At 50.6% G+C, this 25759-nt stretch overlaps 3 protein-coding genes across 10 annotated transcripts in view; 2 read left to right on the forward strand and 1 right to left on the reverse strand.

Moving 5' to 3' along the window:
- Positions 1-3551: 3551 nt before the first annotated feature.
- On the forward strand, positions 3552-9245 carry Tmem91 (transmembrane protein 91). 7 transcript variants are annotated; one of them, XM_032894159.1, is made up of 5 exons: positions 3552-3673; positions 4470-4579; positions 5016-5242; positions 7759-7908; positions 8884-9245. In XM_032894159.1, exons 3-5 carry the CDS (start codon positions 5033-5035, stop codon positions 9040-9042), a joined length of 519 nt encoding a protein of 172 aa, XP_032750050.1. In that variant the 5' UTR covers positions 3552-3673; positions 4470-4579; positions 5016-5032; the 3' UTR covers positions 9043-9245. The 7 variants fall into 7 exon arrangements, with proteins under 7 accessions (XP_032750050.1, XP_032750051.1, XP_032750049.1 ...); XM_032894160.1 differs by having other exon boundaries at positions 4474-4579; XM_032894158.1 differs by lacking the exon at positions 4470-4579.
- Positions 9246-11478: 2233 nt separating this feature from the next.
- Exosc5 (exosome component 5) lies at positions 11479-20616 on the reverse strand. Its single transcript, XM_032894165.1, has 6 exons — positions 20375-20616; positions 16259-16372; positions 15309-15430; positions 14088-14228; positions 13247-13336; positions 11479-11805 (listed from the first exon to the last, which is right to left on the reverse strand). Exons 1-6 carry the CDS (start codon positions 20520-20522, stop codon positions 11713-11715), a joined length of 708 nt encoding a protein of 235 aa, XP_032750056.1. The 5' UTR covers positions 20523-20616; the 3' UTR covers positions 11479-11712.
- Positions 20617-20985: 369 nt separating this feature from the next.
- Bckdha (branched chain keto acid dehydrogenase E1 subunit alpha) overlaps positions 20986-25759 on the forward strand; it is a 28093-nt gene continuing 23319 nt past the window's right edge. For both annotated transcript variants that reach the window (XM_032894166.1, XM_032894167.1), the window contains exon 1: positions 20986-21125. In XM_032894166.1, coding sequence (XP_032750057.1) covers positions 21018-21125 — 108 coding nt within the window. In that variant the 5' untranslated portion in view covers positions 20986-21017. The remainder of the gene's footprint in view (positions 21126-25759) is intronic.

Genomic DNA, 25759 nt, shown 5'->3' on the forward strand with positions numbered 1-25759 from the left:
TTTCTCTTCTGTTATAGGTTTTCTCTTCAGTTTTCAGAGCTCCCTCAGATTGCTGCTTGTTGCTCTTCCAGAGAACTGGAATTCTGTTCCCAGCATTCTGCACCTCCAGCTCCAGGAGTTACAGCTCCAACTCTTCCCTCCCCCTGCACATGTGGCATACACAATAAAAATAAACCCTACAAAAGGAAAGGAAGAAGCCCCTTTGGCAGGGGATTGGGGGGGTCTCTTTCCTTTTTTCTTAGATTTTTTTTTTTAGTTGGAGCCAATTTTAAAATTTAAAACATTTTATGATGAGTATTGTGGCTTGTGAGAGACTGAGGCAGGAGGATTGCTGCAAATTTAAAGCTAGCCTGGGCTATCGAGTGAGTTCCAGGCCAATCCCCTTTAAAACAAAACAAAACAAACAAACAAACAAAAAACCAAGAACGTGGCGCGCGCGCGCGCGCGCGTGTGTGTATGTGTGTGTTCTGGTATTCTGGTGTATGTAGCATATGTAGAGGCCAGAAGCTAGCTCACCAACCTCCAAGGTTGTCCCTCAGAAGCTATCCACCATTTTCCCTTCCAATTTTCAGGGTATGTGTTACCAACACTAACGCCACTGGTTTTGTTTATTTGCTTTTCTGTTTGTATGGCTACTTTACCAGTATATCTCAGCACCAGGTGCATATAGTGCCTGTCAAGGCTACAAGGGGGCATCTGGCGTCCTGGAGATGGAGTTGCAGGCAGTAGTGACCACCCAGGATGCATGCTAAGAATGGAACTTAAGACCTACGCAAGAGCAGAATACGCTCTTAGCAACTGAGCCATCTCTCCGGGCCAGTCATACAGCATTTGTTGTATTGACTTATTTCATTCAGTAAAACCGTCTGTCACACAGCCTCATCCACATTGTAAGTGTGTGTCAGAATGTCCCTCCTTTTCTTCGGGCGTTTCCCTAGAAGTGGGATTCCGGAACAACAGGGTTGCCATATTGTTCTCCATGGCAGCTGGAATAGAGCTTCACACCTTGCTTGCTTCTCTCACTGACTCATCTTAGAAACAGAAGGATCTAAATTACCCTCTTCAAATGTATCACTTTCTAAGTATTACGTACAGAAAAGTGCACAAACAATAAACAAACGTCACAGAATATACCTGCTGCCCAAAGGAAACAAGGCGCAGGTTATGGATAGTTTGTATACCTATTTACTCAGCGTGGAAACCTTCCATGAAGGACAAAGAACCCATAGGAATCAGGAAGTAGGCTGGAGAGAGAGAGCTTAGTGGTTAAGATGTTTGCTGTTCTTCCAGAGGACCTGAGATCTGTTTCCAGCATCCATGTCCAGTGGCTCAGTGGTAGAGCCCCTGCCTAGAATCCTCCAGTGAGGGGCTGGGGGCGTGGCTCAGTGGTAGAGCCCCTGCCTAGAATCCCCCAATGAGAGGCTGGGGGCGTGGCTCAGTGGTAGAGCCCTGCCTAGAATCCCCCAATGAGAGGCTGGGGGTGTGGCTCAGTGGTAGAGCCCTTGTCTAGAATCCCACAGTAAGGGATAGGAGGTATGGTTCAGAGGTAGAGGCCCTACCTAGAATCCCCCTGGTAAGGAGGTGACAAAGGTACAGTTAGTTGCCTATTAGCATGCAGGGAATTTTGGCTTCTCTAGCATTAAATCTCTTAATCTCTCTCTCTCTCTCTCTCTCTCTCTCTCTCTCTCTCTCTCTCTCTCTTTCTCTCTCTCTTTCCACATTCTAGGACACACACACACACACACACACACACACACACACACACACACACACAAGCCCCCAGGCCTTCCCTGGAAAGAGGTGGACTGGGGAGACGCTTCAAGGCCATAGTTTACCTTGACAGGAATTCGCCACTAGGAGGGAAAGGAGGGTGGGCTGTCACTGAGCTCAGTGGTCTGATGGAAAAATGAGGCTGGTAGGAGTTCATACCGTTATCCTTCGAGGCTGAAAGGAGGGCCTACTTTATGCCAGGCACTGTTTTCTGGCCCGAGGCACAGCCCTGAACAAAAGAAAATAAATCCCAGCCCCGCTGGAGCTGATACTGATGGGAGCAGGCAGGAAGCATGCAAACCGAAGAGGTTAGCAGTTTTTTACATGGTGTAAAAGACAACTGGAGCAAGAGGAAGGAGCTAGTAAATACGTTCTGGTGAAAACCATCCTGGCCCTTGCCCCTGGCATTATCCCTCCCGTGGGTCTCTGTGCCAGAAACTCAGACTGAGCCAAGCGTGCTCCCAGACGCCATCTGCTCTCTCTGGGAGTGGGGCCCGTGCCAGCCTGAGTGTTTGGACTCTTGGCAAAGTTCCCTGGCACCCTAGAGCTAGGGAACTCCACGGCCCCACATCAGGCCGGGGAAATCCTCCCCGTCTAGCCAGATGGAGGACTGCAGGAGAGGGAGGCAGTGCAAGCTGTGTGGGCTTCCTGAAGGAGGGGGATGTCTTGGAGAGCCAGGAGAATTCTTCAGTTGAACAGGCATGAGTTATGAACAATAAAATTGATACACACATTTCACGTGTTCACCGCGCATACTTTGCCAGGTTTTGGGTAAATGTGTGGGCATTTGTTGTCACATCTAAGTTAAATCCATATGTTGGGCTGTTGAAATGACTCGGGAACGGGGAGTTTGCTGCTAATCCTGTAACCTGTGTTGGATCCCAAGTACATACCTGGTGGAAGAAAATAATCTACTCCTACAACTCGTCCTCTGACTTCTACTCATGCCTGCTCTATGCAGCATGTGTGCACCACACAATAAATGTAATGAAATAAATTTAATTGTATGTCATCACATCTAGGAGTCTGGGTATACGCCCTGAGTTTTCAGATGAAGGAACGTAGGTTTAGAGAGATAAAGCTATCTATGGTCCAAAGTACACACCAAGTGCCTTGAGATGCCTGCAAAGGACCATATGCAGAAAGCCCAATCCTGAATCACTGACACCACCAGAGACACTGATGGATGCTTATAGCACCCCTTCCTAGACCATTCCTCGGCCTCTGTCCTCAGTCTTCCTACCTCGGCTTCTTCGCTTCCTCGAGGTCAGTAAGGAATTCAGCTGCGGGTTAACGGTCTGTTGGCACTAGTTCCATTTGTTTGTGTCAGCACAGGCGCCAGTGTCCTGGCCTCAGTTTCCTCATCTGCAAATCGAAAGGAATGCAGCCAGCACGGGGCCAGGGGTAGCATCTGCACTCATTGAACAAGCTGTGTTCTCGGGCCAGTTACTTCACCTCTCTGCGCCTCTTTGCTGCGGTGTAAAATAAGACCATATACCGTGCCTCTTAGAATTGTTCTGTGTCTGTGTATATTTAAAGCACCTCTTAGAACAAGGCACAAAGCTGTGGTCGGTGCTATTACTGTTGTTGCGGGGACATCTTTTTGGGGGAGGAAAGTGGGGTCCAGCCATGTTCCAACCAACAGGTTTCAGCCTCCTTAAGGGAGAAGCTGCTGGCTCTGGGACCCCCAGAGTCGAAGAAGCCTTCAAGGCCCCCTCCCGGGGCACCGCGGAGAGGCGGAGTCTGGAGCTATTGCCCCGCCTCTCTCCTCCCACTGCGCGCTGCGGGGTGGCCGGGGCGCAGAGACCAAAGCGCAGCTCAGCAGCTCTCAGACCCTGTACGGGGTACCCCGGACACCCGATCTCTGGGTTCAGGTTTGCCCATCTCTGGGCGGCAGGGCAAGGTGGGTGCCCTGCGAGACCCAAGGAGGTCGGGCGTCTGGCTGTGGGCGGTGAGAATTGATGGGGACATTGCTCTTCCCCTGGGGTCCTGGCGTTGCGGGGGTGAACCTTTGGCGGAGACCTGCGCTAGATTTGGAATGATGTGGGGCAGGGGAATAGTAGAACGAGAAAGATCTTTTCTGGTTGAGTGTTAACAGTACATATGCTGGAGAGCTAAGGCGACAGACAGGCTAGTGGGGGAGATGCGTGGCGTCCTGGGCGCGGTGGAAAAGGGGCAAGGTGTGACACCGGTTGAGCTGGACAGGTGTGCAATGGAAGGGATGAGAGCTGAGAAGAGAGGTGGTGGAGGTGGGGTGGAGTGGGGGTATCTGCGTGGTGAGGGTGTTTGCGGTTTCAGATGCAGCAAAGGTGAGGACTGATTGTTTAAGGAGGCTCAGGGACACATAATAACGTTGCCGGCCTCAGACATGTTTCTGAGGGAAGCCACTGTCATTTGCAGCATGTGCTCAAGGAGACCTTTGGCAGACAACAGGGTGTGGGTGAGGGTGGGTTTATCTTGATGGTGACAGTGGCCCTGGGAACTGAGTTTGAGTGACGGCTAGAGGAGTGTGAACTAGGGTGGAGTTCCTAAGTCACTGGGGGTGAGGGATGGATGTGTGCATTACAGGAGGAAGGCTGTGGACCTGTGAACCTGGGGATGGGAGGGCTCAAGGGACAAACGTGTGTAAGACATGGTTTACAATGATCAAGCAACAGGTACACAATTTTTATTTTACTATTTATTTTTGGTTTTTCAAGACAGGATTTCTCTGTATGTCCTTGGCTGCCTTGAACTTGCCTTGTGGACCAGGCTGTCCTGGAACTTAAGAGATCCACTTTCCTCTGCCTCCCAAGTGCTAGGATTAAAGGTGTGTGCCACCACTGCCCATTGGTGTGTAATTTTTAAAAAGTGATTTATCTTTATTTTATGTGCATTGGTGTTTTGCTTGCATGTATGCCTGTGTGAGAGCATCAGATTCCTGGAACTAGACAGTTGTGAGCCACCATGTGGGTGCTGGGAATTGAACCTGAAGCCCCTGGAAGAGCAGCCAGTGCTCTTAAATGCCATTTCTCCAGCCCTAAAGGTCTATAATTTTGTTTTTAAATTAAACCCAGAATTGACCATCAGGGTTCCTGAATAGTCTGTGTAAATTAGGTAACCCCTTTCTATTCTCAAAGTCTGTTTTTCTATCTGTAAAGTGAATAGAAGGGTGTTTTGAGCTCACTCGTTTCTAAAGCCGATAGGCAGACGGGTGATGGATGAAGGCAAAACTTTTGCAATTTGCATTGTCTCCCTGTCTCCAGGTCTCTCTACTATAGCCATGGACAACTCCAGCATACAGGAACTCCAGCAACCCTTACTGCCAAGCGTAACCTGGGACCTCCTTGCTTCCAAGTCTGAGAAACCAGAGCTGGGAACCCTCTTCCCAGAAACTGCCTTTGCAGATTCCCCGAGAGGCTGGCAGCTTCTTCTCCCACCTCTTCCTTCAGTGAGCGCTGGCCTGGGGGAGCCTGAGACCCCTGACCTTGAGGTAGGAGCATCAGGTTGATGGCAGAGCTACCTGCCTAGGTCTGGAGTCTCTCTTGACTGTTGAGGGCTGGCTGGGAGTCTCACGAGTCTCTGTGGAGCCATGACAGACCTGGAGCTCTCTCTGTAGACCAGGCCAGTCTTGAATTCAGAGAGATCCCCCTGGTCCTGTCTCCCAAATGCAGTCTTTTGCTTTTCTTTTTCTTCAGACTTTGACCACTTTCTTTAATCTTTGTTTGCTGTCTTCCTTCCAATCTAACTACTTCTCATTCCAGAACCCGTAAACATCTGGCTTCTGTTGACCCAGTCTTTCAAGTTAAAGTCTTCAATTAAAAAAAAAAAAAAACAACCCTAACATTTATTTGTGTGCATGCTCCGTATGGAGTGAGGCCAGGGCACACATGCAGTCAAAGGACAGCTTTCATTAGGCTCAGCAGCCGGTGGCTTTACCTGCTGACCTAGCTCCCTGATCTCCCTCCCACTGCTTTAGAAAATATTCTTTTAATTTTAGATTTTGATTCTATTACTTTAAACCATTTTATTTTTATGTGTGTGGGTGTTTTGCTTTCGTATCTGTGCTTTATATTCATGCGATGTCTGTGGACGCCAGAAGAGGGCGCTAGGTCTCTTTGGGACTAGTGTTGTGAGTTACCATGTGGGTGGGTGCCGGGAATCCAACATGGATCCTCTGCCAGCTCCCTTAACCAATGAGCTCTCTACAGCCCTTTGTGTGTGTGTGTGTACACACATGTGCATGCACATGCATGCGTGTCCCCAGTGAGTAACACATTTCCTACTATTCAGATCACCTGGAGCTGGAGTTACAAAGCTGTAACCACTCAGCCATCTCTCCAGCCCCTACTCCCCCTTTCTCAGTTTGTGTATCTCTCAGGCTGACCTTAAATTCTTCATCCTTCTACCTCAGCCTCCAAGAATGCTTGGAAAGGTTTGTGCCAAATGACCATCTTAAAATTAGTTTTTAAATTTTGTTTTGTTGTTTGAGACAGGATATTTCTGTGTAGACCAGGCTGTCCTGGAACTCAGAGATCCACCTGCCTCTGCCTCCTGAGTGCTGGGATTAAAGGTGTGCACCGCCATCAACTGTAGCAGTCAGGTGATTTATCTTCTTTGGGACAAGGCTTGATATTCACACCAGCCTGAACTTCTCAGCTCACATTCTTTTTTTTTTTTTTTTCCCTCAGCCCCAAGTAACTGGAATCACGGTCTATGCCACTCCACCTGGTTTATCTCTTGTGCAATGGCTTCATGTAGCCCAGGCTAGCCTCAAACTCACTATGTAATTGAAGGTGACCTTGAACTTGTGTTCCTCCTGCTTCCACCTCCTGAAGGCTGGGGTTAAGGCAGGTGCCAGCACCCTGGTTTTCCCATTGTACGAGGCAGGGTCTCGGTAAGTTGCCTAGGTTGAGTTAGAACTTTATAGCCCAGCAGGACTTGAAATTTCAGTCCCCTGGACCAGACTTGGTTTTTGTCACTTTTTCTTTAAAAATCTCAGAGTGACTTTATGTCATATTCTGTCAAGTGAGTAGCAAACCTGCCCAGATTCAAGGGGAAGAACATCAGAGTCACAGCAGAGTATTTGGAGCAGAGGGTTTTGGCATACACCTCTAATCCCAGAACTCCCGGGGGAAAGGCAGGTGGATTTCTGTTGGCCAGCCTGGACTACATAGTAGAGACCAGTAAGTGCCCACAATCCTGACACTCAGGAAGCTGAAGCCGGAGAATGGCTTCAGACAGTTAGACTACACATAGCTCTGAAGGACAGACAGCCTGGGGCTACAGAGAGACAGACCTCGTCTAAATCAAACCAAGTACATGGGGTTGAAAACAGCCTGCCACACATAGTAAATACCATTTTACTGCCTCTGATTGTTCCTAGCATCAAGGGCTTTGACAACTGTATTGCCCCTCTAAGTCCCTGTTTGTGTATGGTATATTTGACTGTGTGTCTGGACATTTTGTTTGAAAAAAATATGTTTAGGATCAATTATTTCGAGGCCTAGAATGAAGGTACCTTTCCCAGAGAAGATCTGGTTTGCTCCTGATGAGCTGCCTGGAGATATCAGCAATGGATTCTGTTTTTTCCTTTACTTATTTTCTCCAGACAGGTCTCATGTACCCCAGGTAGGCCCCCTGACGACCTTCCTACCTCTGCACTAGGAATGCTGGGTCACAAGCACACTTGGCTTTACACTCATTTGGGGCAGGCAGGTTTGTCCTGACAATTCAGAACACTGGAGCATCTCTAACTCCTGTACATTCTCATGACCCTGCTTCAGATGTTTTCACCCAAGGATTATTCGCAATAGCTGGATCCTTGAGAATGAACTCAGCACCCTGGGGGTGGGTCTCTCTGGAGATCCTCAGAGTCCAATGTCTCCCCTCTGAGGGAACCAGGGGATGGAGAAGTCTCTGGGAGGGCCCCTGGGAAGCACACTGGTCTACAGGGGTGATGGGGGGAGGAGGGTGAGGACCACCATCTATGCTCTCTCCTGTTTGTAGGACACATCATCCAGTGACAGTGACTCAGATGATGATGGGGGTGACCGGCTCTCTCCACTTCTTCCCCATGACCACCTGGGCCTGGCTGTGTTCTCTGTGCTGTGCTGCTTTTGGCCTGTGGGCATCGCTGCCTTCTGTCTGGCCCACAAGGTCAGTCTGTGTTGGGACTGGGAAGGGTGCTGACTTAGGAGAAAAAAGAAGCGAGAGCCATGCTATGCTTAAGGTCACAGTGGGGTAGGCTGGAGGGAAGGTTCCACATAGAAACACACAGGTATGAGTAGATGTGGTTGTGATCGCCTGTCATCCCAGTCAGTATTTGGAGAGCTGAGGAGTTTCAAGGCCAACCTGGCTACAAAGTAGGATCTTGTCTTCAAAGAACCAAAACCAAAAAAGAACAGGGCCAAGGATGCAGCTCAATGGGCAGAGCGCTTGCCTGGTGTGCATCAAGTGCTGACTTTGATGATCAACACATAAGAGACGAAGGCGGGGTGATCTAAACTCAAGGTTATCTTTGGCTGCAAAGGGACCTCAGGCCAGCCTGTGTTACCCAAGACTGTGTCAAAACAACCAAACACTATATAAAGTAAAAACAAAGGAAGGAAACTGGAGGAAAGCCAAGACACATTTCATGACTCTAGAGTGGTGGTGAAGGGCTTAGAATCATCCTCATTCCACCCTTTAAGAGACTATAGAAGCTAGTGAGCGCCCTACAGGCTTTGCTCCTCAGTAAATGGGAACAATCCTCTCTTGGGTTTACTGTGTAAATCAACTGAGTTAATATCCTGGCATATGATAGTGGCATCTGGAAATCCCCCAGACAAGGTTTCTCTGTGTAGCCTTGGCTGCCCTGGAGCTCACCCTGTAGACCAGGCTGGTCTTAAATACATAAGAGATCTGCCTGCCTCTGCCTCTCAGTGCTGGGATTAAAGGTGTGGGACACACCTATGTAATACATTCTTTATTAAATACCCACCAACTACGTTGCCCTAACCCTGTACCCCAACCCCATTTTGGGAATAGACAAATGTATTAGTCATACTGGGTGGGGGAAGGGGAGCGAGCCACAGGAAGCAGGACAGAGGGTGAGGGGGGCACTTTGGTTACCACTGCCCACTGCCTCTACAGACCAACAAGGCTTGGGCCAAGGGGGACGTCCAAGGGGCAGGGGCTGCCTCCCGCCGTGCTTTCCTGCTGGGGGTCCTTGCCGTGGGGCTGGGCCTGTGCACATATGCGGCTGCCCTGGTGACCTTGGCTGCCTACCTTGCCTCCCGAGACCCGCCCTAGTTGCCCTTCGGCCCCCACTGTGAATGCAGAGACCAGAGGACCATCAAACCCGTGAGCAGAATGGATGATCTTGGTGCACACGTGGTGACGGCGAGGACCACATCACTCAGAAACAAGTCAGCTGGAGGTCCCCTCCCTTTCCTGCCCACCCCCACCCTCCAGAAAGAAGCAATGTGAGAGATTAAAGATACCCTGAAGCCAAACCGGAGTCTGTCTGTGCTTGGGTATGTCCAGGGTGGACAGGGAGGACTATCTGAGAGCAGGAAGGAAGGGCCGGCTACGTTAGCTGGCTGTGGCTGGCACTGGACCGCAGAGCTGGAGGTGGGATGTTACACTATCTCTTCTCCAGTCATCCGAGTACAATTAGAGACGACCAGGCAGCCGCGTGACCCTAGACAGAATGACTTCCTGAACTGGTCTCATCTGTGTGTGTGCCTTAGCCTGTCTCTGAGCTCTTCCCACAGCAGAGGGAGAACTATTCAGTAGTCCATAATCAACAGAAAGGAGAACTGATGGTGGAGAGGTCCTGGGAGCCATGCCTGTTCTGGCTCAGGAGGCTGAGGGAAGTTCAAGCTGGCCTGGGGACTGGGGATGAATCAGTGGTAGAACAGGTGGGACCTGGCATATCCCAGGTCCCTAGTTTAATCCCTAGTACTGTGGGGTAGAGTCAGCCATAACAAGTTATGGAGACTGACTCAACCTAAAAATGTGAGCTGGCAGTCCCAGCACTTAGGAGGCAGCGGCAGGTGCATCTCTGGGTTTGAGGGCAGCCTGGTCTACAAGGGGACTTGCAGGACAGCCAGGGATACACAAGACCCAGTCTTGGGGTGGTTGTGGTGGTGAACAGGGTCGGGGCATGGCTCGATAGTAAAGGGTTTACTCAGAATTCACAAGTCCCCATGTTCACATCCCAAAGCCGGCTGCTGGTGGTAGCGGCATATGCCTTACTGTCTACCACTTGGGAGGCAGAGGCAGGAGGATCTTTGTGAGTTCAAGGGCATCCTGGTCTATATATGAGTTCCAGGTCAGTCAAGAGCTACACAGTTGAGACTGTCTCGAAAAACCAAACAGAACAAGAGCTACCAAAACAAAAAAGTGGATCAAAAAATTGTAGCTCGGCTTCCGTGATGTGATCATTGCTCCGTCCAGAAACTTGACTTCTTTTCCTTTTCTTAGAGGAAAGGATCCAAATAGCTCAAACCATCTAGAGATCGTAAGTCTATCTTCTCAAGTAACTGCCCAAACTCACTTCAGCCAAGTCCCTAGGTTCCCTGCAGAATGGGCCTTGAAATCGGAGATCTGTCTGCCTCTGGGACTGAGGGTGTGTGCACACCACAGCCCAGCTACGCAATGGGCGGATCCTTAAGGAAACAGTGCTGGCAGCACCAGGTAAGTGAACATCTGCCCAGGGCCTAATGACATCAGGTGATAAAGAGGGAGGTTTCTGGGTGCTGTGGGCCACTGGGATGGACCTTGCGGGAAGAAAATCTGTTTCCACTTCGCATTCCCTCCAGCATCTACGACCCCGCACAGCATGGGGGTAATGGGGTGTGAGCTAGGTCTGGCGTGTGAAGTACAAGGCGGGATAGGCCCTGCCTGGAGACTGTCCAGGGCTGTTGATCTGGCCTCATGCTGATGGGCTATGGGAGTTAGTCTTCACAGAAATTCCCAAATGCTTGACTCCACCCCGTCGGTCCCTAAGAGTGTGTGGGCAGAGGAGCCCACTGGACCCCAGCAGCTTGTTCACATATGGGGTGCTCCTGGAACACGGTTGTTGCCCTGCGTACCCATGGCTCTGGGACCAGAGTCTCATGGCCCTTTGGTCTTCTTGGGTAGGCTGAGGGCTGACCTCATAGTTACCTAGCTCTTGTCTGTGACATCGTACATGAGGACGGTATCAGCCCTGTTTCATGGGGTGCTGGATGTAACCCCCTGAAGCCCCATGTGGACATCTCTTCCCTTTCCTCCTGCCCTTTCCTCCTACGTCAGCCAAGAGCTCACACCTTCCTCCTTCAGGGAAATCTCCAGCTGTTCTACTGTGAAGGCATCCTGACGAGGAATGAGCCCCTCCACCCCCTCAGGTTAACTCTGTCTCTGTGTGTGCAGAAGAGGAGGTCCGATCCCACGTGGTTATGAGCTGCCTGATGTGGGTGCTGGGAACTCAACTCTGGTCCTCTGTAAGCAAAGGAAGTGCTCTTAATGGCCGAGCTCTCTCCAGATCACCTTCCTTTTAAAAGTAAGATGGTCTCATGGAGCCCAGCATGGCCTCAGGCTCACTGTGCGGTGGGAAATGATCTCTACCTACCAAGTGGCAAGGACTACTGGCCATAGCACCACACCCACCTCTTACCCTGGACCACGCGGCCTGGGTCTCTTGTTCACTGCAGCCCCTTGGCACCAAGCAGGCTGCTGAATGAGTGCTCTCCAGACACCAGATCAGTGGCTACCGACTCACTCGCTCAACACAGGTGAGCCCTTTTTAATGGTGTCCTGGTGAAGGGAGGGTTGTACCCAGGCCTAGAATGTCCCTAAGCCCCTCCCTAGCCTGCCTCAGCAGCCCCTGCTGCGACAGGACCAGAGGCTACCTGGGCAGAGACAGAGGCACAGTGGAGTGCTGCTGCTGGCGGGTAGGCGGTGGGCGTGGTGGAGGGCGCCCTGCCCTGGCGGGCCTCAGCTCTTGGAGTAGCGCCTCTGCAGGGATTCTCGGTAGAAGCGGAAGATGTGCTGTGAGGCGGCTTGGGCGGCGGCCAGACACTGCTGGAGCTGGGAACGAGAAGCAAGTTAACCCCAAAGGAGTCCCCGAACCTACGTCCTCCCCGGCCCTGCTATCACTCCTCACCACCAGGACAGCCATGTCCTTCCTCAGCATCTCCTCATTCCCACCCCACAATGAGACGCTTACATCATGGTGGCAACAATCACCCTGCCGCAGTCACTGTGCGTCACTACTCCTGGCTTTGTATTGTGCCGGGGATGCGTGGGACAAACCCTCTACCAATTAAGCCACATCCTCAAGCCCCTAAGCCTGCTCCCTCTTTAATACATAAATCACAGTGCCCGAGCATGCCCTGTGGAGATTAAAGACCAAGTTGAAGGCATTGGTTCTCTCCTTCTGCCATGGTGGTCCTGGGGACTGAAGTCAGCCGATTAGGCTTGGCAGCAAGCATTTTTAATTTAGACCCGTCTTCCTAGCCCCTAAGTTTTTTCTTAATGAAATGAGATTAAGGGCTTTGGGGACCACACTCTTCATGAAAGCAACAGGACCTCAAATCCCTGAGATCAGAATCCTCACACCTTAGAAGAACTCAAAGAGGGGTTGGGGATTTAGCTCAGTGGTAGAGCGCTTGCCTAGCAAGTACAAGGCCCTGGGTTGGGTCCCCAGCTCCAAAAAAAAAAAAAAAAAAAAAAAAAAAAAAAAAAAAGAGAAGAACTCAAAGAATTGGAGAGCCTGAGAGGCAGAGGCATAACCCTTTAACCTTCGTGTCTTTTGCTGTTGTTTGAGACAGGATCTTGCCATGTAGCCCAGGTTGGCCTGGAACTATATATGTAGCTCAAGATGATCTCAGACTTAGCAGCTCTCCTGCCTTACGGCCTGCTGAGCGTGACTAGACAGACCTGCCTGGAGCCTCTGCTCCCTTTTTGAGACAAGTTTTTACTACATAGCCCAGGCTGGCCTGGAACTCACAGCAGTCCTTCTGCCCCAGCCTCTGAAGTGCTTTGATCACAGCTGTCAGCCCCCAAGCCCAACTCCAATAACTGTAAGAGCCATGAAATGAGAGATCTAAATCAAAAGAAATACAGGCACAGACCCCTTGGGAGCCCAGAATTCTAGATGGCACTGTTCTGTGCTGACAACTGAATTCAAGCTGAATCCTGTTTTCTGATTTAACCTTTCAGGCTTTCCTTTAAAATGCTACAAAGAAGCATTGTTTTTTTTTTCTTCTTAAGACAGGATCTCAAAATGTTGCCCTGGCTGGCCTTGAATTCAGAACTATGCCTGCCTGTCTCCCCTGTGCTGAGATTAAACTTGTGGCCCAGAACCCTGTGCACGCAGGGCAGGAACTTCAGGAACTAGGCCCTGAGAATGTGCCCTTCCCCGTCCCCTGCAGGGATATAAAGAAGAGCCTGCTCTGAGCTGGGACAAGGAGTTACAGCCAGCGATAGAAGAAAAGGTTCTGGGTGGTGCCCCGCCCCACATGGGTACCTCCGCATCAGAATAGAGCCCCTTGGTGGTGGACATGAGCAGCTTCTGCTCCGCACTATCCAGAGCAAAGGTCAGGATGGCCCGGGCCTCCTAGGGACAAGAGGTAGAAGACTGTTAAGTATCCAAGGACCCTCCTTTCTAAGATCTCAGACAGTATCAAACAGGAGTAACTGGATCCTTAGCCTCTAGGTCAACTGCAGCCCTCTGTCTACACACCACCCCATTCCTAGGTAACTGTTTACTTCTTTGCTCCTACGTCTCTATTCTGAGCAGTTTCCCTGTCCTACAGGGGAACCACAGTGCTGGTCATTTCCTGGCTGCCTCTCCAGCATCCTTCCTTGTTCTGTCCTACACAGGCAAGCCAAAGGCTCTCTTGCCATTAGGCTTTCCTGGTTATCTGATGGGAACCTGGGAAGCCTCCAGACAAGCATCCCGCTTCCCACTCAGGCAGTAGCAGTTGCAGCAAAAGCCACAAAGGTGAGGTGACCGCACCTTTTTCTGTGCCTGTATCTGCAACCCACTGCGATCCTGCTGAGGTCCAGCCACACTGCTAGGGTTTCCAATCACTTCATGTGAAGGGTGGAAAATAGGCTTCCCTGTCATCACCATTACGCCAGCACAGGGTGTAAGAACCAGAGCTCTGCTCTATGGTTGGGGAGTGAATGCTAGCAAGTTTCTTTTCTGGCTGGTGTAAGTCTGGCTTGAGATGGGTTTCTAGCACTTAAAGCTGAATGAGCCTTGACAAATAGGTCAGAACCCAACTGCCAACTGCCACGTTAGGGTCAGGCCTGGAGGCATTCTGAGCTGCAGCCCTTCACCAACACCAGCTTTCCACGCCTACCTTTTCTTGTTTGGTTGTGGGGTCCAGCACAAGATTGCCATCAGGGTCCAGGGCACAGGTGACCCCACAGAAGAGGGCTCGCATGGGCACGCCCGCATCCACCAATGCCATGCAGGCTGCATTCAGGCAACAGGCCAAGAGCTGGGCATCACGGACTGGTTAAGGAGAGTGTCTGCTGTGGGGCTGGCCGCTAGAACACGCTCACACTTCCCTTTACCTGCTGATGGCTGCTGCAGACATCGCTGACTGACCACAGAGCAGCAGTGTGGCAGGGCACATAGGTGGCACTGGCACCGAGTAGTGGCTGCTGCTGCTCCACACTGGGCCTTATCGCCTCTCTCCCAGCTGTAAGATTGTCTGGTTTTTCTAAGTCTTAGTATTCCTGTGTCAGATGGGATAATGCCAGGGAACACACACACACACACACACACACACACACACACACACACACACACACACCAAGGGATGTACCAACTATTGCTAGTGAAACAGGGTCAAGGAGATGGATTCCCAAAGTCACATATGAAAGACACTGGCAAAGCCGGGCTCACCCCCTGGGAATCTAGCGAGCAGCTGCCACGCTGGATAACGGAGCTAATGACCTCTGCCTGCTCGCTGCTCCCCAGGAGAGAGCCAGAAACTCATGTGCAAGTGCAGAGCCTCTGGCTCAGGCTCTGAGGTGGGGCAGGCCTGAGCCTGAGTCCCGCACTTGTTACCATGTTGCTCCACTGGACAAAACACTGCCCCTCTCTGAGCATCAACTTCCTCACCTGAAACAAGGCAACATGAGAAGCACACGTGCGGGAGCTCTCGAACAAGAGAGCCTGAGCCCATGTCTTGGGATTTACACAGGAATTACAGTGCTACCCAGTGCAGGTCCTGTGAGAACTGAATGACTTAACACCATGAGGTGCTCAGTGCCAGGCCCAGCAGCACACAGTGAGTCCTGCTTGCTAATTTTTAAAAATTACATTTATTCCCGTGTGCTCACATGGTGGTTAAAGGACAACTTGTGGGAGTTGGTTTTCCCCTACTACCATATGAGCCTTGGGAAGTGAACTCAGGTTGTCAAGCACCTTTAACACTGAGCCATCTTGTGGGCCATGACCCAGTTTTATGTTCTATATGAGCTGCTGCCTGGCCCAGGTCTAAAGTCACCCGAATGGAAGCCACAGGGGAGGTCCTGGGCACTTCCTGGAGGAGAGGGCTGGGGAAGGATACAGAGCCAGTGTCGCTCACCACCTGCAGCACCACGGTGATTGAGGTCCGGGGGTGCAGGGCCCCTAGGACCACGGCCTCACACGTGTTCCTGATCAGTCGCTCCCTGCTCTTCTCAGCCACGCCTGGGGAGACGGGAAGCGGTCAGGTTCTTCCCTTCCACCCTGTCATCTTGCTCTGCTCCATCCAGCCTCTGGAGGGAGACTTCAGGAAGGGGCTGTCAGCTTCGGCCCGGGATGGTGTACACACTCCCGGGAGAGTCTGAACGTTTCTGGGTAACATCCGCTATGGCTAACCTTGGCCAGGGGTCCGGCAGCCAGCCACCCAAGGAGGAAAACCCGGAAGTGGCCATGTCCTGTGATACTGGCCGTATCTACTCCCACCAGAGCAGGCCCATCCCACCACAGGTGGGGAGATGTGGTAACTAACAGGTTAGAAAAACAAGTTAGTGGGAAGGAAGAGAGAGGAAGGCAGAGACGTGGTTCAAGAGAAGGTGGCTCTGGTGGTACAGGTCTGTAATCTTGGGACTTGAGAAGCTCCGGCAGCGGGATCACAAATTTGAGGGCAGCCTGGAGAGCTCACTACCAGCTCAGAGGATTTGAGACTCTGTCTCAAAAAGTTAATAGGGCTGGCTGCACGGCCTAGCCACACAGCCTTAAATTCACCAGGGAAAGGCTAATGGCGTGGCTCTGGGCTACAATGCCTGCCTGGAGCCCACCTGTGTGGATCCAGGAGGCCTAAACTCTGCAGAGGGCTCGACCAGAATCCACCCTGGAGGAGCTTCTGCCTCACAGACGTGGTGCTCTGGACTCCATTCCAGTGCGGCAGAACCAAAGGCTGGGCAAAGAGGGAGGAGAGCGGTGCAGAGAGACTGGACACTCGAGCGAGGACTCAGGAGGTCCTGAGGAGCCGGGTTGTTTTTACGGGGTGGGGGGTCAGTGGAGTCCAGTTACCAGGCAGGCCGACCTTCGGCCTCAGGATCACTTCAAGGGTGGCTTTGTTGAAGATTTCTTTGCTGACCTTCACCTCGGCCGGCCCGTAGACTCCAGCCAGGACAGAGGTATCACCTGGGGGAACACGAGGGAGGCCTTGGTTACTCTGTGCCACCCTGAGCACTTCTTTCCTCCGCTCTCTCATCTTTAGGCGGGGATCACCACTTAAGCAGGGGCACGGTCTTCCTCGGGGCATCTCTGTGACGATCAGGTGACTGTGTCTCACAGCAGCAGGAGGCCGAGTGTCTCAGCATCGCACAAGATGAAATAAACACCGACTTTAAAGAGAAGCAGTTCCCTTCAAACACGCAGGGCACTGGCCAGCAGGGGCAGAGCTTACCTCGGACCTCAGCCATGGTGAATTGTTAGAGACAGTTGGGGCCGCAGGGATGGCTGGGGTGGTGGTGGTGTGTCAACATGCACGCCGCTCTCCCAGAGGACTAGAAATGAGTTCCTAGCACCCCCATCAGGCGGCTTACAACCACCACATCACCCAGCTCCGAGAGATCGACACCCTCTTCTGCCTCTGCCCTTCATGGGCACTGGTACACACGTGGCTCTCACCCCCGCAGTACATACACATCCCAGTGTTTGGGAGACAAGACAGGAGGATCAGGAAATCAAGATCATCCTTGGTTTCGCACTAAGTCTGAGGCCACCCTGAGCTACATGAGACCATCTCATAGGCCAACCAAACAAATCCCTTATTAGATATAATTAAAATATATTAGTAAAAGCATTTTAAAAGGACAAACGAACAAAAAAGATTGTGATGTGTAGGGGGGGGTCTTAACTTCTGCTTATTTTCCCAGAGTGCTTACAAATGGGTCTGGAGAGTAAGTCTGGCTTCTGGTCCTGTCCGGGTATTACTGGCCCTCGTGTGAGGAGTTTGCTAATGTCTGCAGGTTTCCGAGAGGCTCCCTACGACGGGAAGGCACTGCACTGAACAGCAGTCTCCACATTTCTGACATAACTCCCGCTTTACAGCACAGCTCCACACTGATAAAACGTATGTGTACAGTGGATCACAGGTTGGGGCTGGAGAGATGGCTCGCAACCATTTGTAACTACATTCTTGGAAAGTTCACTCTTCCGTCCTGCTCGGGCACTGGGGACATCCATAGGAAACCAATCATTTAAAAGTCGAGGGCTCGGGGATGTCACTCTGTGGTGGGGCATTCATGCTAAATCCGAAGCAGAAAATAGGACAGCAAACCTACACGGGCAGCTTCCGGGGCTCTGTAGGTTTCCACTGGACTTTCTTTTCTTTCTTTCTTTCTTTCTTTCTTTCTTTCTTTCTTTCTTTCTTCCTTTCTTTCTTTCTTCCTTCCTTCCTTCCTTCCTTCCTCCCCCCCCCCCTCTTTAAAAGATCTATTTATTTTATTTATATGAGAACACTGTGGCTGTCTCCAGACACACCAGAAGAGGGCATCGGAACCCATTACAGATGGCTGTGAGCCACCATGTGGTTGCTGGGATTTGAACTCAGGGCCTCTGGAGGAGCAGTCAGTGCTCTTAACCACTGGGCCATCTCTCCAGCCCTCCACTGGACTTTCTGTAATCAGGTTCTGTGTGGTCAAGGCTGGCCTCGCCCATGCTGTGCAGCTGAGTGACCCTGGCACGAGCTGCTCCTCCTGCCTTTATCTCCCTGCTGCCAGGATTAGGAGTTCGGTACCATCGGTTTTGTTTTTGTTGGGTTTTTTTCTTTTTATCAATTTTGCTTGTAAGGTGAGACACTGTGCTGGCTAGTTACTTCTTTTGCTTTGCATTTGGTAAACTCAGCACGAGTTTGCCATACCTGGAAAGAGGAAACTCAACTGAGGCAACTGAGGGACTGCCTCCATCAGACGGGTCTGTAGGCAAGTCTGCAGGGGAATTCACACACTCCCCGACCCAAGGCATTTCACTGATTAACAACAATGGAAGGGCCCCACTCGCTGTGGATGGTGCTGCCGTTGGGCAGGTGGTCCTGGGTTATATATGAAAACAGGCTGAGCAAGCCATGAAAAGCAAGGGCTCCTCCATGGTTCAGTTCCTGCTTCAATGGACTTGGGGTATGTAGGCCAAACGAACCTTTTCCTCCACAGGTTGCTTTTGGTCATGGTCCTTATCGGAGCATGAGGAGCCTAACGAGGTCAGCTATGAAGTAATAGGGTTAGTGTGTCATTTATCACATCTACCCATCATTTGCACTGCTCACCGCTGCCACGCCCCCTCCCATAGGGTGTTCTTGCAGGAGCCTTTGAGGTCAGATGTGTCTGCAACATTTCTTTTTAAAAGATTTATTTATTTATTATATATAAGTACACTGTCGCTGTCTTCAGACACACCAGAAGAGGGCATCAGATCCCATGACAGATGGTTCTGAGCCACCGTGTGGTTGCTGGGAATTGAACTCAGGACCTCTGGAAGAGCAGTCAGTGCTCTTAACCACTGAGCCATTTCTCCAGCCCCATCTGCAACATTCTTTTTGAAAGTCTGCAAGGTCTCCAATTTGCACCAGGGCCCCGTGGTTTAGAGTTTTAGAACATGGAAGGTTCTATTTCTTTTTTTTTTTTTTCTCTTTTTTTTTCCAGGCTGGGGACCGAACCCAGGACCTTGCGCTTCCTAGGCAAACGCTCTACCACTGAGCCAAATCCCCAACCCCCCCATTCTATTTCTTATATCCCGAGAAACAGGAGACGCTGAGTTTAGCAAGTGAGCGAAGCCAGGGGCCAGCCTGGGATGAGAACACTATTACATCTGCGGGTACTTTTCCAAGGAAAGCCAATGGGACAGGCTCTTAGCGCCAACATCTGCCCTGAAACCAGAGGTGACCCAACTAGACTCGGGTGCTCACTAGAGCTACGTAGTAGCTGTGCTCTCGGCAAGCAAAATAGTCTCTTCTTCCCCACCATCTCTACAACGGAGCTATAGAAATTCTCTCCTTTTCAGTCCCTAGGATTTATTTTATTTTTATTTTTTATTTTTCTTTTTTTTTGGAGCTGGGGACCGAACCCAGGGCCTTGTGCTTGCTAGGCAAGCGCTCTACCACTGAGCTAAATCTCCAACCCCCGCCATAACTGTTCTTAACCACCAAACCATCTTTCCAGTTCCCAGTTGTCTCCCCTTTTTTTTTTCTTCCCAAGACAGGGTTTCCTGGAACTCCTCTCCACAGACCAGGCTGGCCTTGAACTCATAGAGATCCTGCTTCTGTCTCCCGAGGGTTGGGACTAAAGGTGTTATTTCTTTTCTTAAGCTCCTGTCAGTCTTCAACTCTTGTCCCACCTACCAGATCCCTTCTCAGGAAAATGCCTGAACAGTTGTCTTAACTGTCCTTTCTTGCTCTCTCTGACCCACCACTACCCCACACTAACTTACTAGCCATAAAGTGATCAGCTCTTAATATCTCAAACACAACTCCCCATTGTCAACTCCATCTTTGTCCTCTTCATTTGTCTACTCTGGTAGTTTCTTACCCTCCCATGACCTCTCAAAGTTGGTTGGCTGGACTGGGATACAGGGTTATGTGGGCCTCAGCCTCGAGATCGCTCTTTTCTTTCTATTCATTTACCCTGATGAGACGTGTATACCAAGGAAAGGCACGTTTTCTCAAATGATGGGACCAGAGAAGGGGAGCTACTTGTTAGCCCAGGATGGGAGGATCACGTTCAATTTTCAGAGCATTTACTTAGGTATATCACCTGCCACAGTAATTATATTTAAACCAGTAGTGGTGATGTGTCTGTCTCAAAGGGTATTTATGCAAATAAACACCTTAGCCTCAACCGATGATGTATGGATCCAGAAGTGTTTTTTAAGAAATCTAGTCAAGGGTAATATTGCCTTGGTGAAACACCTATTCTGGAACATTCACTCTTACGAGAGGGGTCTTGCCCTGGATTTCTTCCAAGAGGTATTGACCAGCCTGGCCAAATCATTTCTTCTCGAGTCGGGAGGTGGGTATACGCAATATCTAGAAATAAATTCTCCAAGGAGGTGGGCGTACTTGGTTGCACACTACACAGTAACCGCTCTTCAAAAACCCTTCTTCGGTGAGGATGGCGCGCGCTGAGTTAAACCTTGTTAAAGTCGTACCTTGCAGAAAAGAAGCAGATCCATCCGGCCGGGACAGCAGGTTTTGCTCACAAGCAAAGTGCCGGAGGCTGCAGACTGGACTTCGAGGGCTGGACTCTGTTCCGGTGTCAGTGAGTACCTTGGCGTCTGCACGCTTTGCTCCCTCCATAGCCGCTGACCACGCGCGCTGGGGCTCCTACCGTAGCTTCCGCTCAGCCGCACGCGCAGTTCTACCGGCCGCGTACCTACCGCGCAAGCGCCAATCTAGGGCACTCCCGAATTGGTCCTAGCACGTGGCTCGGCGTTTACTAACAATCTGGTCCCGCCCACCTCCACCTCCCAATTCTGGCAAAGCCATTGGACAATAGTGAATAAGGGGCAGGACTTGGACTAGGCCCATTTTGCCCAAGGCCCCGGGCCCTGAACCCTGGAGGTTCAAGTGAGGTTGTCCTTTTTGTTGCCTGATATTGGAACAACTACAAGCAGACGACTGGAGCAATTTTAAAGAATAAAAATGGCCAACTTACTTATTTCTACGTCTTTGTTGCTAGGCGGTTGGAAGCAGATAGTGCGTTGGCCTAGTGGTGCTGAGATTTGAATAAGGCATCTGATGGGACAGACGCATGTCTATCTCCTGAGAAAGGAGGAGTGGTTACTAGCCAAGATGGCGGTAGCGATGTCCGCGGCCAAGATCTGGAGGCCGAGCCGTGGCCTGGGCCAGGCTGCCCTCTTGCTGTTGGGGCGACCTGGGGCTCGGGGCTTGGCTAGATCCGTGAGTACCTGGCCCCCACAGTGTCTTTCTTGGGGAGAAATAGAGACGTAACTGTTATTTTTACAGTGTGTGTGGGGCACCGCGGGCTGTGAAGGAAGAGCAGTTCAGAAAGAAAAGGACCGGGAAACTTTTTGAAGAGAAATTCAAGGGAAGACTCCCTTTAGAGCAAAAGCAAGGCAGCTACTTGCGGGCTTCGATGGAAGGAGACGAGTAGGGGATGAGACGGGGGTTGAAAGGACAGATCAGGTTTTCATAGCGTTCTACATTACTTAAATTCCAATTGTAAAGGGAGTCGAGCAAGAAACTCGTTTGTTTCCTATGTCCCCTGACCAAAATTCAAGGCAAGGGACTTTGCCATGACTGTCATTTACAGAAGATGATCATGAAGGGAGACAGAGCGAGAAGTTCAAACAGGACCCTTTGCCCACGTTATTTTTTTGAGACAGGATCTCACCCACTCATCTGGGATGGCCTTTAGCTCACCCAGATGCTTAGATAGGTATCCGAACTGGAGATAGTCCTGTCCCAGTCTCCCAAGTCCTGATATTACAGATGTGCGCTACGGTGCTTGGCTGCCCACTTTTCTTGAAAACACTCGAGAAAACTCGGAATCCCTTTTGATCTATTGTTGATAAGGGCAGGATAACACTTCCAAATGCTGTTGCTATCTGGCGATGTACCACAGTGCAGAATGCTTGCCTCACACTTGCCACGTCCAGAATTTGGCTCCTAGCCCCGCGCTTTTTGTTTATCTGGATATGGCGACATGTGTCTGTAATTTCAGCGCTTGGGAGGTGGAAGGCAAGGAATTTGAGGCCAGTTTGAGCTGCATGAGACCCTCTCTCTCAAAAAAAAAAAAAAACCGAAAAGATTTTTGAAAATGCTTTCCTTATTTTTTATTTCATGTGCATTGTTGTTTGGTCTGAATGAAGGTGTTGGATCCCATAGAACTTGAGTTAAATACAGACAGTTTTGGGCTGCCATATGGGTGCTGGGAATTAAACCCAGTTCCTCTAGAAGAATAACCAGTGCTCTTAGTCATCACTGAGCCATCTCCCCAGTCCCCTCAAAAAGATTTTTTAAAAAAGTCTAGGGCCTGGTGTGGTGATGTGTGCTTCTGATTCCAGGCAGAGGCAGGCGGATTTCTGAGCTCCAGGCCAGCCAGAGCTACATCGTGAGACTGTCTTTTTTTTTTTTTTTCCATTAATTTATTTATTCACTCCACACTCTGAATATCAGCCCCCCTCTCCTCCCAGCTACCCCCACAACTCCTCCCGTTCCCTTCCCCCGCTTCTCCTTCGAAAAGTGGGGAGCTCCTCTCACCTCCCCAGTATATCAGGTCACTGCAGTACCATGCACCAAGGCCAGACAAGGTGGTCAGCCAGGAGTAAGGAATCCACAGGCAGGCAAAAGGTTCAGAGGCAGCCCCTGCTCTAGTTGTTGGGGGTCCCACATGAAGACCAAGCACCACACAAGTGTATGTGGGCCAAGGTCCAGCCCATGCTCATTCTTTAGTTGGTGGTTTAGTCTCTGAGAGCCCCCAAGGGTCCAGGTTAATTGACTCTGTGGTCTTCATGTGGAGGCTCCATCCTCCTCCTGGGCCCCCAGTCCTTCCCCCAACTCCTCCACAAGACTACCCAGGTTCAGGTTAATGTTTGGCTCGGGGGAGGGGGTGTTTCTCTGAATCTGTTTCCATCTGCTGCTGGGTTGAGCTTCTCAGAGGTCAGTTAGGCTGCATTCCTGTCTGCAAGTATTAACAGCATCAGGGATTGGTTCCATGGGATGGGTCCCGACCTGAGCCAGTCATTGGTCAGTCACTCCCTCTGTCTGTGCTTCATCCATGTCCCTGCACATCTTGTAGGCAGGACATATTCTGGGTCAAAGGTTCTGTGGGTGGGTCCCTCCACTTGGAGTCCTGCCTGGCCACAGGCAGTGTCCATTTCAGGTGCCATATTCCCCACCGCTGGGAGTCTCAGCTAGAGTCGTCCCTATCAGCTCCTTGGGGCCTCCCCATCCCTCCCAGGACTCTGGCACATCAAGAGACAACTCAGTCCCCCACATCCCCTTCTGTACTTGTTCCCCTCTGTGAATTACAGGCCAGCCTGGTCTGTAGAGTTTCAGGATAGCCAGAGCTATATAGTGAGATCGTCCCTTACAAAAGAAAAATTTTGTCGGCAATGCCTGGTTAGAGGGTTTTGACATAAATTTCCAGTGGAATCAGGTCTGGTTAAGTGGCTGAAGTCTAGAGCTGGACCTCGTGATTTTGCCTCTCTGCTCTGCCACTTTCCAGTTGCGTAGCCTTGGGCAAGCAACTACCTACACCTGGAGCCTCTCCATACACTGCCAGTGGTGGGCACGTCATAGGGCTGCTGTGGAGATACCAGCTTGTGGGCAGTGCAAATTGGGCCCAGCACAGAAGGGCAGTGGGAATATCACTCTGAATATCACCCTAACATAAGGGGTGATAGGGGTGAGGGCCGAGACCACAGAGATTGGGAGAGAAAAAGGGTGACCTGGGGGGTGGGAACTGGATCCCCAGTTCCCTGGCGAAGCATCTCCATCTTTTATGAGGCTGTGTTTGCTCCTCTGTGTATTTCATAGGACAGAGAAGATAGATAGAAGCTCTGGGGTGAAGAGAAGGGGACAAACAGGTGAGCTGGATGAGGAAGGTTGTCAGTGGAAGCCGGCAAATACAGAAAGGTTGCTGGAGCCGGTGGGGGAGGGGCAGGCTCCTGCCTGCGCGCTGTTCTCCTTGGCTTTTTTTTTTTTTTTTTTTGGCAATCAAATCCTTCACAGCTGACTTCAGTCCCTGGACTCATTGGCTGAGCAGGTAGGCTGAGCTTCGAGCAGAAGTGAGGTACCCCAGGGAAAGGTCATTGTGGCTGATTAAATCTGTTTTCCTGCTGGCGCAGTCTTCTGTTATTGTTTATTGTCCCCGGATTTCTTTACTTATTTGAGAGGACATTTGGAGGAACAGCAGGAGGGAGCAGTCTGTATCTTTCATTATATATTTCATTGTCTATTTAACTTTTTCCATCTCCCCCCACTTTGGCAGTGTCTTCTGTAGCTCAGGCTGGCCTCCCACCTCGCCGTAAAGCTGAGGATGACCTTGAACCCCTGTCTTCCTGCCTCCACGCCAGTGTTAGTTGTGCACCACCGTGACTGCTTTTTTCCCCATTAATTTATTTATGTATTCACTTTACACCCCAATATCTGCCTCCTCCCAGTGCCCCCTCCTCAGTTCCTCCTCCTACTGCCCCCCCACCATGCCTGCTGGGGATTGAACTCAGGACTTACACATGCCAGGCAAGCACTCTACCTACTGAGGTTCATCCTCAGCCTCTTCTATCTTCTCTCCCTCCTCCTTACACCCTCCCTCTCTTCCTTCCTTCCTCCCTTTTTGCTGGGGGTGGCTCTAGAACCCCTGATTCTCTTGCCTCTATGTCTCAGATGCTGGGGTTTCAGGAATTTGCTATCATGTCTGGCCTTATGTTCTCTCTCTTGATTTTATTCTTTTTGTTTTGGGTCTTTTTGAGACAGGGTTTCTCTATGTAACTCTGACTGTCCTGTCCTGACACTTGCTTTGTAGACCACACTACCCTCAGATTCACAGAGACCTGCCTGCCTCTGTCTCCCCAGGCTGGAACTAAAGGCTTACACCAACACACCCAGTTCTGGCTTTTAAACTTTTTTTTTTTATCAATCTTCTTTTCATACAGTATGCTTTGATCACATCTCACTGTGCTTCCTGTACCTGTTTTTCTTTCACTAGGTTTCTGATTTTAGACCAACTCTTGAGGTGCAGTCTGGTTCACCTAGAATTTTCTAACCCAGGCTCATACTCAGGATCCTCCTGCCCCAGCCTTCAGAGTAATCAGATCGCAGGCGAGTGCTGCTGTGCCCACCCCTTTACCTTCTGAGTGGTAGCAGCAGGCTTGGGGATAGCAAAAGAAGATTTTTAGATCCACGGTCATCTGACCAAGCTTTCCCAGACAGAGTAGATGTCTTATCTCTGTGCTGTGCTGTCCAGTACAGTAGCACCAGGCATAGGTGGCCAGGACAGTTTTAGAACTGTGGGGTTTCTTCTTCATGAAACAAGCTTGTCCTATGTGTAGTATAATTCAGGCTGACCTCGGACTGGTGGTCCTCCTGGCTGAGCTTTGAAATGCTGGAATTACAAGTGTTTGCATCTGTGTTCAGTTTGAAGGTTTACTGGTGTTTTAATTATTATTTATTCTTTGAACATTTTATACTTGTATACAGTATATTTTGGTGAAATCCTCTCCACCTTCCCCACTTCCAGTTCTGCCTAGGATCCTCACATTCCTCGAGACTCTGTGTCCTCTTAGACTTGTTTGTTTGTGTGTTTATTGAGACAGGGTCTATCTACAGAACCGCAGCTGTCCCTGGAACTTACTATGTGGACCAGACAGGCCTTGCACTCACAGAGATCCACCTGCCTCTGCCTTCTGAGTGCTGGTGAGTCCAGTTAATATTGCCCATACATGAATGGGTGTAGACTCATCCACTGGGGCCTGGGGAATCTACCAGGGGCCTAAAGGAAATGGTTCTTCCTTCCCCTGCAGCTGGCAACTGCTAATAGACCGTTAGCCAGGAAAGGGGTCTTGAGAGCA

This window comes from Rattus rattus, chromosome 2, assembly GCF_011064425.1.
Source record: "Rattus rattus isolate New Zealand chromosome 2, Rrattus_CSIRO_v1, whole genome shotgun sequence".
Taxonomy (NCBI): Eukaryota; Metazoa; Chordata; class Mammalia; order Rodentia; family Muridae; genus Rattus; species Rattus rattus.